Raw genomic sequence first — 15,514 nt, forward strand, 5'->3', positions numbered from 1 at the left:
AATATAATTTCTAGCGCTAAAATCACACATAACATTGAATCATGTCCTGAATAGTAAGTCCTGGCTCCTGAGTCCCAACTCAGCCTCAAAATATCAACAAAAAATATGATATTGTATCTCATCATGTCATAATGTTATATACAATAAAATGAAAGTCTAATCCTATTGATTTCCTCTGCCCCTCTTGTGAGAAAATGCCACAACTTTCCCTTTCCCTCTAGATGTAGATGCTGGCAGTGGAGTCTGATGTGCTCTAGAAGTTGAAGAACTAGAAGTAGGAGCTATAGGAGGTAGACCACGTCCTCTACTGGTGGCAGTGGTAGCTCGGGCAGGCGGTGTCACCTCCTCCTCCTGTTCCTCCTCCTGCTCCTGCTCCTGCTCCTCCTCCCCCTCCACTACATCCTGCACTAACCAGTCATCAGCAGAATCCATGAGAGGCCTCTCGGCCTCAACCCTCCATGCAGCAGTGGTGTCAATCCCATCCAATGAGATGGCATCCACATCAGGGGTCTTCTCAAGTTGCCTCACCCACAATCAAAGATTGTAGTAGACGTAGACCATGTCATTAAGTCGCTGGGACTCCAACCTGTACAAAGATCATGAAATAATAATTAATAATTATAAAAAAAATATTGTTTAATGAATTCAAAAATTTATTTGGAAATTTGCAATATTTTAAATGTTTAAGTGTTAATCTGTTGTGCTTCTTGTTGTGTATTTTTTCAAATACACTCCAGTTGCGCTCACATCCTGAGGAGCTGCATGTTTGGCTGAGGATGAAAATGGCAAGCTTTTGCAGAAGGGGTACCCTGCCACCATACATTTTCCACCATGCATCTACAACAAAATTACAAATAAAATTTTAAATAAACATAAGAAAAAAATGGAATTTGAAGAGACAATGAAATTTGAAACAAAGTTACAAGCTAAAAAATACCTGGCATTTTAATCGTCCTATCAGTGATAGCCATGTCAAAGCCAAATGTGCCACCTGCCATTCTATATGTCTCAATTTGTTTAGAGATCTCTATACGTTGTTCTGGAGATCGCACCATCTTTTGGACACAGGATAAGAATCCATCCATGATCTCAGCATCAAAATCAAACTCACATGCATAAGAAAATGCAGGGTTCAGGAAAAGCCCAGTAGCATGAATGGGACGATGGAGTGTGTTGTTCCATCGCTCATCAATCACTCCCCATAGAAGGAGTTGTTTCTGAAACCCATCATCTCCCTTATCATCATAGTAGGCTCGAATGGCTTCTTTGGCCCTGTCCATGGCTTCATACCAATAACCCATTGCGGGCTTCTCACCATCAACCAACCGAAGAACCTTTACCAAAGGTTCAGTAACGGCGCACACCTCCTGCACTCCCGCCCAGAAGTCTTCCTGGTATGAAACTAGTCTGCATACGACCTCTCCTTCTGGTTTGCGACTCATTGGCAAAGCATGCCACTCCTCTGAAAGAAACATTCTCTTCACATCCCACATAGAAGTCAAGAGGGATTGAAGAGATATGAAACTGGTGGCAAACCGTGTAATGGCGGGGCGCACCAACTCTTTGTTGTTGGTGAATCTTCTCATCAAGCTAAGCACAGATGTATGATTATATATAAATTTTGTAATGCTTTTTGATGAGTCAACAATATCTTTGACAAAGGGAATTTTCCCTATGTCCTCTAACATCAAATCAATACAATGGACAGCAACAAGGTGTCCAAAATAAAGTAGGATGCCTATCCATAAGCATCCTACCAGTAGCAACATAATTTGCAGCATTGTCCGTTATGACTTGGACAACATGTTGTTCACCCACCTCCAAAATAAACACATCCAGCAAATCACATAAAGTTCTTGCATCTTTGATTTGTGCAGATGCATCAACAGATTTGATAAACATAGTCCCCTTGGGACAACTAACCAAGAAGTTTATAAGGGTTCTCCCCTTTTGGTCAGTCTAACCATCTGACATAATAGTGCACCTGTTTGTGCCCATGATGCCCTAAAATCCTCCAATCTTTGGATGCAGTCACGCTTTTCATTTTGAAGAATCCGGCCTCTGAAATCATGATAAGAAGGGATTTTGTACCCCGGGCCAACACTGGCAATAGCATCAACAGTAGGTTGGAAAAATGGATTATTCCTTACAATGCTGAAAGGAATATCACTCCAGAGGAGAAATTTTGCCATCAACTTGTCAGCTTGTTCTTTCTCAGTTCTTTTTAGCATTGAACCGATAGATGGCTGTGAACTAGGTGTGGTTCGAGGAACAAAAAATGATGATGCAGCTACCGGATTGGCTGATGCTGCAGTAGAACCAGTGCCACTTGGCCCACTTCCTTCAGCTGACCTTTTTAGTTTCCTTTTGAGTTCTTCTTTGGCCTCTCTAGTCTGCTCTAATTCTTCCAATGCTCTCATGGCTCTTTGGATAAGTTCAACATTTGTATTTGTACAAGGCCCCACATCATGTCCAGGGATTTGTGCAAGGTGAAACTTCAACCTGTACACCCCCCCGAACATCTCCTTTCCACACAACTTGCAACTCAAGTTTTGTCTATCATTCGGAGCATGAGGTACAGCATATTCCCAGAAAGGATCCAATTTCCTTGGCATGTTTGTTTTTGAACTTTGAAGTTGCAAATTTGAAGTCATGAATGGTGTTTTGGTGCAGTTGTGAACCTATGGGAAAAATTGAAAATAAGGATTAGGATTACAATTTAGCATTTACAAAATTACAAGTTACAAATTTACAAATTACAATTTAGTATTTTAAATTTTGTAATTTTTACATTGATGATTGTATAATGAAAATCCAAATTACTCGTAACCCAACCTAAAACAACCATTCTAAAGTTCAAAGTTTCAAAATTCAAACACAAATTACCCAACCATTCCAGAATCCAAACCCAAGTTACCCAACCAAATGGCAAAAACAATGAACAAAACATAAACAATGTTTAAAAAAAATGAAAAAAAAAAAAATTGGTTCCCATAGTCATACCAAGTTACCCATCCCAAATCAATGAAGAAATACAAAAAATTCTTTAAAAACAATGAAAACAAAAGAAAAATGGTGCCCATACCAAGTTTCCCAACCAAAAACAATGAAAAACATACAAAAACAATGTTTTTAAACAATGAAAACAAAAAAAAATTAATCCTCATACCATTTCTATGGAGAAATCGATGGTCTCCTCTTGATTTTCTCCTCTAAGCACTTAGATTTGGCTAAAAACCCTCTTCAGCTTGGTCTCCAAGAGCTCCTCCTCCCTCCGCGCGCGACTGTCCAAATGAGTGCATGAAAAACCCAACAAAAGGTTATAAAACCACGCTGTCGCGACCCCCTACGATTTTTAAAGAAAAAATCGCGTTTTTTTTTTTTTTTTATTATCATAAACTCGCGATTTTTTCAGTAAAAATCGGCAAAAAAAAATACCGGCGATTTTTTCGCATAAAAATCGCGATTTGATCGGCAGAATGAAAAAATCGCGATTAAATCGCAATTTTCACAACACTGCTAAATAGTTGTGGGGATCCATGGAGTGCTGTCCATGGCTCTCTACACACACCCTACATGTGCCAATGTCGCCCTTTGGGGTCGGGACTCTGTATAGGGAGACCAAACCCAAATGGAAACCACCTGCAATCCTGCATAAGATCCAATGCGTCCCCATGCCTTTCAACACACCAAGTCATTAAAGAAATCAAGTAAAAGAGTTTATAAACCATGGATAACAAGTGAACACTTCAGAATGGCATGCCCTTCCATAGTGGGCTTTGGCATGTGCAAATGTCTCCCAACTCCAAATAGGGTTAACCAAGCATCCTATTAGGTGGTTTCTACCTCTAAAGGGGGTGGAATGTACATGGTACATCTTTCAAATGGTGGTGGAATGTGTCATAATGATGGGATGGAGTAGGGAATAAAAGGGGGCGACCTGGATCACATGCCATGGTACAAGGGTAGCTAATAAAAGGGAAGCCCACACTTGGGTAAATAATGTGTAGGAGGGAGCAATTGTGGTGCATGAGTTACCCCGACCTTGATTTTTCCACCCTTCTTCATATGCCTTTTGTCTTTTTATGATTTTCTTTGGTTAACTGCTCATAGCTCTAGGTAATGAGAGCATGATGTGTAAAGTATAGCAGTGGATACCCCATTATAAGATGGGGCAGTTCATCGCCCACCGGTGGTTGAGACAATCATGGGTTCTTGAACTAGGGTGATGGCCATGGAATGGGGTAGAGCTCATGTCATGGCTTTTGCCCATGTGCTAAATTCTTTTGTCTCGGCCATCTTTTGCATTTTGTGGTACAATTTCCTGTTGAATGTGGCCAATTATGCTTTTTCTTTTTCTTTTAGCTGCATCAACCTCCAGGCATCATTCTAGGCCCGACCCAAGATGTGGGGCAAGGGGAGGGGGTGGCTGACCCTATGTGGACCCAGGTGGGAGGAGAGATGATTGGGGGTGTAATGAGCGGAAGGGGAGTAATATATGCGAATCAGGGAGTGAGACCACGCAACCAAAATTAGGGTTTCCCATGTAGTACCATCCATAAAACCAATAGGTCAGTAAAAGAGATCCCATTGGACTAGGGTGTGAATTTAACATCCCAAAAGAGACTTAGGGACAAGAGCACAAACCTAGACCACTCTTTCTGCCAAATCCCCCCCTTAATCCATGAATACTCAATTACCAAATAACAAGGCATACCTTTAGGTTTGAGAGGCCCACCTTCAAACATACGATCATGACAGTTGGGTGAGGGTTCGCATGGTTGGCTCAAGTGGCGGAGAAGTGGCACATCAAGCTAGTGGGTGGCTATGAGGGGTTGCCGATTGAGGACCATCATGGAGAAATTTTTTCTCCTAGGGATATCACCCTCAAAATGGTGGGTAATAGGAGGGAGAGCAGATATTGCAACATCTCAGACTCAAATTTCTTGAGGACAAGCAATTTTAGGCTGTTGGATTGTAATGTCCCCTATTTCTTGAGCTTGGAGCCATTGTTCCCACTTGCCTAATTGTCTCCTTTAGGTTAGCGAGAAGGAAGATTATCAAGGAGACCAAAGAAATTTTCCCAATTTTGATATTATTATATGTTAAATAAAAAGGGTAAATTAAGATTAATAAGAAGGGGCAAAAAATATTTTTATTAGAAGGGGGAAAAAGTCACTTAGAAGAAAAAGTGACTTTATCAATAAAATAATATTAAAAAGGGAGTTCTAGAAGCTTGGAGAAAACTCATTGAAAAAATTATAAAAGGAGAGTGGAACTCATTTTCTCATCATTCTATATCATGATTTCTCATTGGTATTGAAGACAAGCTCAAGCGAGTTTCAGACTGACGGTTTCAAGCGAGATCCTCACACTAGTTTTCGTAGATCTTATTGCCACCCTAGTGAGTCTCGCTCCAATTTCGGTGGACAGTATTGCCACCCTAGTTGGATCATTTTCAAAGGTTATTTTGAAGATCTAACGGAGTTTGTTGCAGGAAAGTTCCATCATCCAAGGGCATTATTGTTATTTGCATGACGGCGAAATTTATAAATTTTCTTAGAGGCCATGCTACCTACTGGGAGAATTGAGTTCTATTCCAGATTTGAGGCCGAATTGGATTGTTGTTAAGAGGCTGAGCCAGTATTCTCCAAGGAGGCCGAGTTTCCTCCACAATAGAGCCGAATTCTTAAGTCTAATATCAAGGCCGAATTATCCAGTTCTCGGGTCGATTTAGCACAAGGGAAATCCTATTAATTTCTAGGGGCCGAGACGGTTTCTCTTGTGCCTTTTCGCTCAGCTTGAGAAGCAGTTCATTAAGGGATATTCCAGACCTTTGGAGAGGCCGATTTGTGATCAAAAGAGGGGCGAGCTATCTATTTAGAGGACTGATTTCTCCTTCAGAGGATATACGTATTTTCCAGCAAAAAAGGGATCCAAGTTTGAAGCTCATTATTCCAAGAATGGAACGAATACTTCCTAGGCACTTTTCAGGAGTCTAACATCAGCTATAACCATAGGCCGAGTTCCCTTTAATAAGCAGAGACAGGCTATTTTTGAGGGCCAAATTTCAGATATACAGGAGGCTGAGTCTCTTATTTACCAGTGACAAAAAGGGAGGGTGTATTTTACCAGCATTGAAGGCCGCATTTATCTTTATTTTGCAGACCCATTTTTGAAGTGGCAAAGGCTCCATTTAAATGCTGAATTCCTCAGTCATCAGAGAACTAATTTGGCATTATTGTTGCACATTAGCAGAGGTCCGAAATGCATCTTCAGCAATTGATGCTCAGGGTATTCACCAGTGGTTGCTTCAGTACTCAGTCTTGCTTCCTTGGTGGTTCAGTCTCTACATTGACAGCTTGTTTGCAAAGGCTGAGTTGCTTCAGATTTCAGATCAAGTCTCTCTTGAAGATAAAGTGGAGAGCTGATGACTTGCACTTATATTTTCAGTGGGCAGAATTTATCCAGGACTCTGTTGTAAGAGAGTACCAGAAAGTTGTCAAAGGGAAGTCTGCAATTTGAAAAGAAAATTTGCATATTTTCTAGCTTTGTACATTACAATTCATCCCAAATTGTTCAATAATACTGCTTAGTTACTTTCTTGGGTCAGAACAATTCCTCAATTCAACCTATCTATAGTCACAATACACACGCAATAGTGCAACTTGGCAATATCCTTTGTTCTCAAATTGAGATGAGAATAGCAGTTTGGTCATGTTCACTAAACTTATGTTGGTGTCCTGCTAATATGAGATCATCCACATACAGGACAATGACAATGATTCTCCCTCTGTCTTTTAGGAGATGCACTGTTTGGCACTACGATGAACAAAGCCATTTTGAAGCATAACAGAATTGAACCATTGCTCAAGCAATTGCTTTAGTCCATGACTCCATACAGGGATTTCTGCAACTTGCACATGAACGACTCCTTCCCCTTCATCTTGAATCCTTCTGGTTCCATGTAATTGTCCTTCGCAAGATCACCTTTTAGGAACATAGTTTTCATCTGATGTACCTTTTGGTCCAGCAGAAGTGCTGCCAATTGGGTGACCTAATGGAGCTCATCCTCGCCATTGGTGCATAAATTTCTTCAAAGTTTATTACCTATAGACATGCTTTGGGTGATTATATTAGCTTGGGTGTTACTCTTGAGTCCTTTGTAGCTCAGAAGCTCCTGTATTTCTCTATGAAATAGAATAAAATTGGCTTATTTCTTTTGTAGTCACATTAGGCAGCCTTCTTGCTTGTTGAACACAAGCATTAAAAGGGGAAGCTTCAGTCTTCTTGGTAACCAACATTACATCTGAGTATATGGAAGATAATGCTAATTGATTATTCAATGCATCATTCATTTAGTTTAAACGTTCATGTTCTATCTGATAAGTATGCACTAGTTGTGTGAATTAATTGGTTGAAGATTGTGCACACAAGTAGAAGGTAAAATTATGTCTTCACTGCAAACGGACATTACAATACAAATCTTCAGTTGGGAAAATTAAGGTATAGTATCTTAGACACGTTTCTTTCTGGCTGCAGTTTCAATATCTACTGTTTTCTTGATGGTTCTATACTGGTCGAAGATCAATGTGCATTGTAGGGTAAAGGATGTATCTACGTGGCTATGATTGAAATTTACTGGAAAGTAGTAAAGCAGAATTCACTAAGGCTAAACAGTTTTTAAGGCAATTCTTACTTAGGATAATTTAGCTTTTTGTGGGCCATGGCATTTGAAGATATATTCTCTGTTTTGGATTGTCCTATGCAATAAATCTTTGAAAATCACTATTTTGACCTCTGAGTAATAATTTGAGCTGAGAGTTTTTCTTGCTGTTGATGTGTTTGTATGGTATGCAATGACTTGCAATCTATCAATTCATAGGTTGGAAAATTTGTGTTGCATGCTGAACATTTGTTGATTTTTCATATGTTTTACTTCTGCAGCTGGTCTTTTTAGTTGTCACAGGGGAAGCATGGGGTTATCTTGGTAGTCGACAATTCCTTGCTGAGCTTTCCTCTGGTGCAGATTCAGTTAATGGCCTTAGTAGTGCATTGATTGATCAGGTACTACTACCAACGTGACCTTTTAAACTGAAATATAGTCATTTATGTCAGATTGAGGTTAAAGACTTGGATAGTTCACATGTTTCTACTATCTAGTTTTAAAAAATTATTACAATACTTTTTGTGGTATACTGATTTCAAGAGAGCCCTTTCTGGTATGATGCTGCATTAATTATTTTCTTCCTTATGCATAGGTAGTGGAAATTGGTTCTGTTGGCAAAGCTATGACAGAGGGAGTTCCTACATTCTTTGCACACACTCAACAGGTGGGTCATCATCCGTAGGTTCTTAGTGCAGAAATGTACTCAAATTCTAGATAAATATAAATTGTTGGTCGAGTATTGTTTGAGTGTATGTTTTCTCATTTATTCTAATTGGAATTTACCCAGCTCTCAGATAGCTTACACCCGCTTTAATATTAGATATGTGCTTTAATATTAGATATTTTAATTTCTAAACTAATGAGAGTTAATATGATTGAGATAAAGAAATAATTGTTAACAAAATATGCTAGTAAGTTGTGCATTAGCAAAATAATTTAGGGCAAAGCTGGAAAAGGATAAAATGAGGAAGTTGTATTGTTGTCCATTCATGAGCGAAATGATCAATGAGATTGGCATTTTTTTGTTAGAGAGTGTGACTACATGCCAACAAGAGACAAAGAATTAGATAAAAAGTTTCAAAACAAGACTTGACGAACGAAAGCAAAGAATCAATCATAAATCTGAAACAGCAAACAAATAACAATACTTATATCCAAAGTAGCCAAGTATAAACTTGTGCGTTGAATCCCTTGCAATCCTATGCTTATGCTCTCCTAGAGTAAATGCATTTCAATCATCACGACCAATATATATTTCAGTGAATAAACCTAACATTCACTATATGTACACTGTACCTAATGGTCATGTAGTCACTTGCCTTGACAAATCTTCCCCAGGCTTGAACAAGTATATCTTGTGAACATACCTTAGGAATGTAAACTTGTGTTGCAGGTCATCCAATCCTGTCCTGGGACTTGATGGAACAGTCCTAGAAATTGCCTTACAAATATTATAAGATGCTGTAGGTATTTGTTACTAGACAGGATCCTTCGATGGTGTGGTTTTTAACTGAACTCATAGGTGCCTCCCATTAAAATTTTTAAATGGTTGCAATTAGTTAATTACCTGGTTATCAAATAATGACAACAAACTGTTGCTGAAGACATCATTTTGGTCTCAAAAAAGCTCTTTACACCACTATTTCTCTTTTTTTTGCCCATTTTATATGTTGGATTTCCATAATGCTTTTGTTGCTCCTGCCACGGCTACACAACAATCCACCCCTAAGCATGTCTATCTAACTTTTTGGAGGGATAAAACACTCTGTTACCTAAAATTTTGAAAATGTCTAAAGTTTCCAAAATAGCTAATTTCAGGCTTTAATAAACTTAGAAACAATTCTCTCTCTCTCTCTCTCTCTCTCTCTCTATATATATATATATATATATAATATAGATAAAGAGAGAGAGAGATACACACACACATACACAGACCTACATGCATATTCCCTTTACATTAAACTAATGCTATGGTCTTTTTCATCCTTTTTCTTGTTTTGTACTTGAAGGGGATTCAGTTTAGTCCACCTTCAATAAATGAAATAGACAGAAACAATCCCTGGAATACTATTCCTGCTTCTTGAAAATTGCTAGGATATATATATATATATATATATATATATAGAGAGAGAGAGAGAGAGAGAGAGAGAGAGAGAGAGAGCTACATGCATGCATATTCTGTTACATTAAACTAAAGCTATCATCTGTTTCATTATTTTTCTTGTTTTTTACTTATATATATATATATATATATATAGAGAGAGAGAGAGAGAGAGAGAGAGAGAGAGCTACATGCATGCATATTCTGTTACATTAAACTAAAGCTATCATCTGTTTCATTATTTTTCTTGTTTTTTACTTGGAGGGAATTCAGTTTAGATTCCACCTGCAATAAATAAAAAAAGACAAAAATAATCTCTGGATGCTAATTCTGATTCTTGGAAATGGACGGGAAACAGTTGGGAGCTGGTTTAAAACTCTTGGATCAATGGAGAAACCATACCTTCAGATATAGATAATGGATATACACATTTTTTGGTTACAGCTTTTAGGACAAACTCGGCTACATCCTTAATGGAGATCCAATTTGATTGCATTCTCACCCCATCTCAGTATGGATATTGCTTTAGCTCTTGCTTCAGGTTCAGCTTTGGATTCAACTTTGCAATGTTTGGGAAACAAGAAATTAACTGCTCGCCAATTCTCCAGTTCTACCACACATCTCAAGAATTTGGACATAAGTACTGTTCACACTTATGCTATTGAGTTGATTACCTTTCGGTCTCTGATTTTATTTGTTCCTTGAAAGTTGGTCTCTAGTCATAATTTTGGACTACATTTATTTTTCGGAGGATTGGCATAGAGATGGGAATACGGCTCTTCACAGCTGGTTAGATATAATGTATCTGTGGGTCCTGTTACCTGCTTATATGCACATGGCAGGAAATGATGACCCCATTGCCCAATGGAGGAGGCACCTAGAAAATTTTTGAAGACCAGAATTCCAGTAGGACATTCTGCTCCTTTTTCTCTCTATTTTCTCTCTCTTCTTCTCTACACAAGAGAAAACAAAATTTACCCTAGGAAAACCCATTATGGGGAAAAACCTAGCAACCTTTTGCAATAGAGAAATTCTTCTTGTTCAATGAGAGACACATTTAGACCTATGGTCAAACTTGGTCTTGTCCTCCAAGTCAAGTCACCCAATTTGATCCTGCACTTCACTGTTGATCTTGCACTTCGGAATTTTGGCCTTTTTGCAATAGCCAATTGCCCTAGAATTTCAGCCCTGCAACAGTTGCCCAGTAACTCAGAAATTTCAGCCCCCTGCAACTGTTGCCCCAAGAAAATGCGAACCAAAGAGAAAGATTACATCACATGTGTGAGTTGCTAGAGAGAGGAGAGAAAACTCAAGCTTCTTTTTCGTCCTTCTTTGTCCTTCTTGTCCTTCACTCACTTGCGCAGAAACTATCTTGTGTGAGAGAATGCAAATTGCCAATTGGAGGAGCTCGAGCTGCGTTTATATAGTAGTTTGTTTAGGGTAAATGGACGTGTCTCTTGGCCAGGGCCAACTTGACTTGGAGGGAAGCCGATTTGTCACTTTTGAAGCCAAAATTTTCATTTTAAAAATTCAAATTTACATCTTTTAAAAGTCGCAATGGGACTTTGACTCAAAATAAATTTTCTTTTGACTCAAGCATTTATAAGTATGGTTTACAATGATAAATACAATTTCATCAAGTGACCAAATGTACATTACGAAGACTGACCATAGTATTCAACACTCCCTCTTAATGAGGGAGGTATTCATAATCCTGTCATAGGTGTTCTCTGATTGAACAAATTTATCTAAAGGAAAAAGGTTATCCAACATGATCGTTTGCTAGTGGCCATATTTGGCGTGGTACCAAACCCATGGCAATGTCATCAGCATATTAGGACTCACTACTCTAGAGTGATTGGTTCTCGAATCCCTTGGCCTCTACCTAGGCTAAAATGCTGAGACCCTCAACTAGTAGGCACTCACTTATCCTTGCTGGTGAGCACACTGGGCCAAGACCTCACTCAACCCCTTCTTGGTTGGTAATTAGGTCTAGATGCTTAAAGGACCTCACTCCACCCTACGCGGTGTGTTATTAGGGTCCAGGACCTCACTCCACCCTTCCGGTGTGTGATCAGAGTCCGGATGTTGAAGGACCTCACTCCACTATGCCTAGTGTGTGATCAGAGTCTAGGACCTCACTCCACCATTCCTAGTGTGTGATGAGGGTCCTTCTCCAGGGGACACCACTCAACACTTCCCGTTGAGCCCTCTGGGTCTCTTGTACCCATCCTTACTGTAGATATATCAACACTCCCTGTCAACGAGAAGGGTAATCTCCGCAAGCCCAAACTTGTCTTTGAAGTAAATGAACTTGTCTCTTGGCAACGGATTCGTCAGAACATCAACTATCTGCTCATCAGTGAAGATGTACTAAGCCTTATTTCTCTCCTTTGCACCATGTCACAGATGTAGTGGTACATGATCTCAATATGCTTCGACCTGTCATGGAACATGGGATTCTATGAAAGCTTCACACAACTTTGATTATCACAATGTATCATTGTCGGTTCCAACTCTTGGCCAAACAATCCTGTAAACAACTTCCAGATCCATATTACTTGGGTACGAGCCTCATTGGCTGTGATGTACTTTGCTTCGATATGTTAGGATCAATGTTGCACGAAGCGGGAGCGAAGCGGAAGCGCGGAAGCGGAAGCGGGAGCGCGGAAGCGTCATTTTCCAAAAATCTAGGAAGCGAAGCGTCCGCGGAAGCGTCTGCTATATATATATATATTTTTATATTTTTTTGCATTTATACTCAAAACAAACATCCCAAATACCAAATTAATTGTAGAAGACATGAAAACATGCATATTTTTGCATAAATCAAGATAGATATGGCATCCATGATTCCAAAACTTTGTTCTATTAATATGGCGCTATTATTCCAAAAACTTTGTTCTAGAATCTGGATCATAAATTTAAATGGTATTATATACTTTGCAACATGTTACTCACTTCTTCTCCATTTAAAATATTAAAAATGATTATGTTTTGACAAGATAATAAATAAAGAATTATTAAATATATTCATAATTTATTTATGTAATATAATAAATAAATAATTGTTAAATATATTTATTTTTGTACTCGAATATATATATATATATATATATATATATATAAAATAAAAAATTTATTATATATATAGATATATTATAAAAATTTATTTATTTTATTACTTTCAAAAGCATTAAGATTATATGAAAATATAAATATAATCGTGATATATTGTTTTTCTATTTATAACACTATAACAATAATTTTGAAGTTGAAATTAAATTAAGCATTAATTTTCCAATTCAATTCAACATTATCATCACAATGGACCAATTAACCAATATATCTCAAAAATTAAAAATTAAAGCCTCGCATAAAAATTACGAACAATTTTCCACGCAGTTTTGTTATGAACGAAACAGCTCTTACTAACGATAGTATGTTATTTCGTTGTCCGAGAGTCCGAGCGAAAAAATGACAGCTAAGTGGGACACGTTTGAATGCCATTGGCATTTAGCTGAATTTGCTATTTTTAATGGAAACGTTGGGTTGAATGGTTACGGTAAGGAATATCACTTGTAATTTAATTTCTTCATGGAGGCTCGTTGACAGACTCATGGCAGGACGCACCTGGTTCCCATTCTAAGCGCCTGCGGATGGAAACAAAATCACTCAGAGGCGGCCTGCCAAGGAAATTTGCATAGGTTTTGAACTGAAAAAAGTCATAAGAAATGGATTTTCGTATCAATTATACCTTCGAGTCTCCGTTTAAACACATGACTATAAATAACGATAACTATAACAGTCTTATTAAAAGGCCCTAAGCTCTACGTAATTGGGCCACGCGTAATTTCTTTCCCACGTCACATTAACGAAACGAAATTTATACAACGGGATTTCAACATATTTCTCATAATTCAAGAAATAATTTAACAACACTAATCCTTAAATGTCTAGCGTAAATAGCTACACAGAGTCAGCAAAGAGGACCAAGATTTCGTCATATTTCTGAGATTATTTAACGAAATTAATCCGTATATATCACGCGTTAAATGTCCACGGCAAATTCAGAAATTACAAGTGAATAAAAAACCGAAGTAACATCATCTTTAAATTGTCACGCAAAAAATATTCATGGCTACCCAACCCGAAAGCGCCCTCTGAAGCGCGGATCCGGGCCAACGCTTCCAGAATTCCAGGAATCGTTTTTAAAAACAGGAATCGCGCTTCAGCAAATTTGGAATCGCGCTTCGGGGAGAGGTTCCGGAACGCTTCCGTACGGGACGCGATTCCGGCCTCAGATCCGGGGGGGGGGGGGGGCGATTCCTGCAACACTGGTTAGGATATTCCAACACATAGGAAATAATTAAGTACAACTTGGTCTACTATAGAGTTAGGTAAAGTGTGTTTCTTTACTATGTACATTTTGTAACTTACAATCCGACGATCACGATATGTAGTGATCCGACGGTTGATTCTCTCCTCGGTATTACCGTCACTTGATCCGTGGCTTAACACCTGATTGGTCCATGATCTCTATTTAAAGAGCATGGAGGGTCATTTGTAGGGTAATCCGTCTATGAGAGAAGCATATGTAAATTTTCATTCTTTTATTAATAAATTGCCTGAAGTGGCCGCGTTGGCTCAGGCCGTGGACTGTTTCCCTTTTTGAGGGTTTTAACCACGTCAAAATATTGGTGTATTGATCTATGATCTGTTTATGAGCGGTGTCCTTTGGTGTTCTGTCTGAGGAACTTACCCTGTAAATTCCTACATGGTATCAGAGCTATTTGAGGGCCGCGTCCGTTCGTGATCCAAATCTGAAGCCGGTAGAACTGCATCCGACTACCGTTTCCTAGATCTATTGTTTCTGACTGCTTTCGGGCTGAGAGGATTGCTCTGTTGTGTTGGGAGCATCTGTTCCAGTGAGGAACCCCTTTCGTTTCACGCGAAAAGGTTTCCGGTAGCCCTAGCTGTGTCATTTTTAAGATCTGGAGGTATACAATGTTTATTTGCAGTTTACAGTTATTTTCTCTCTTTTTATTTCGGTTTCGGCTTATTTAGCTTTTTTTATTACCGGATCTATACCTTTCATTTCTGCGTATGCTCTTTGCCCTGCGACTCTGTGCGATCTGGGCAAATCAGAAACAGAAAGGAAGGTTTTTTCTCATGCGTATGCTCTTTTCCGCTGCGCCTTAGTGTGATCTCGGAAAATCAGAAACATTGAGAAAAATATTTAGTTTCCGGCTAAAGCTAACTTCGAGCCACAAGGTTCGTTTTTGAAAATATCTAGTTTCCGGCTAAAGCTAACTTCGAGTCGCAAGGTTCGTTTTTTTTGTATGTCCGTGTTGGGTTTTGTGCTTTTTGTTTTGTAGGGACAAAGAGCTTTCTCAAAGCAAGCACGCAACCCAAAGCATCAACCCCCTCTCTCTCTCTCTCTCAAACTTTTTGTATAGCTCACTTGGTGCAAAGCTAATTTATGAGAGTAGAGGTCTTGGGTTCAAGTCTCCATTTTGTGGGGGCAGATTTTTTCATTCCCGCACATTCCTGCACTTCGTCGACGACTTCGTCAATTTTTTTTCAAAAAGCCATAACTTCTTCATCCGGAAGCCGTTTTCAGAACCGTTTTTTTTGAAACGGCCTAATTTTTCGAGATCTTTCCATTGGTACACTTAGTTTCAGCATCTACAGCTTCAGTTTCTGTTAAAAATGGAAAGTCCATGCCAAGTCATTCTTGATAG

The 15,514-nt window shown here is 38.8% G+C and overlaps 1 protein-coding gene across 2 annotated transcripts in view; it reads left to right on the forward strand.

Annotated features, from left to right (window-relative positions):
* LOC149250742 (Zn-dependent exopeptidases superfamily protein) overlaps nucleotides 1–15,514 on the forward strand; it is a 346,388-nt gene that overhangs the window by 217,321 nt on the left and 113,553 nt on the right. For both annotated transcript variants that reach the window (XM_089459228.1, XM_089459227.1), the window contains exons 11-12: nucleotides 7,948–8,067; nucleotides 8,262–8,333. In XM_089459228.1, the coding sequence (XP_089315354.1) occupies nucleotides 7,948–8,067; nucleotides 8,262–8,333 (192 nt within the window). The remainder of the gene's footprint in view (nucleotides 1–7,947; nucleotides 8,068–8,261; nucleotides 8,334–15,514) is intronic.

The sequence above is a fragment of the Pinus tabuliformis genome, chromosome 7 (assembly GCF_031772625.1).
Source record: "Pinus tabuliformis cultivar Carrire ecotype Pingquan chromosome 7, CPIR1, whole genome shotgun sequence".
NCBI classification, from domain to species: Eukaryota; Viridiplantae; Streptophyta; class Pinopsida; order Pinales; family Pinaceae; genus Pinus; species Pinus tabuliformis.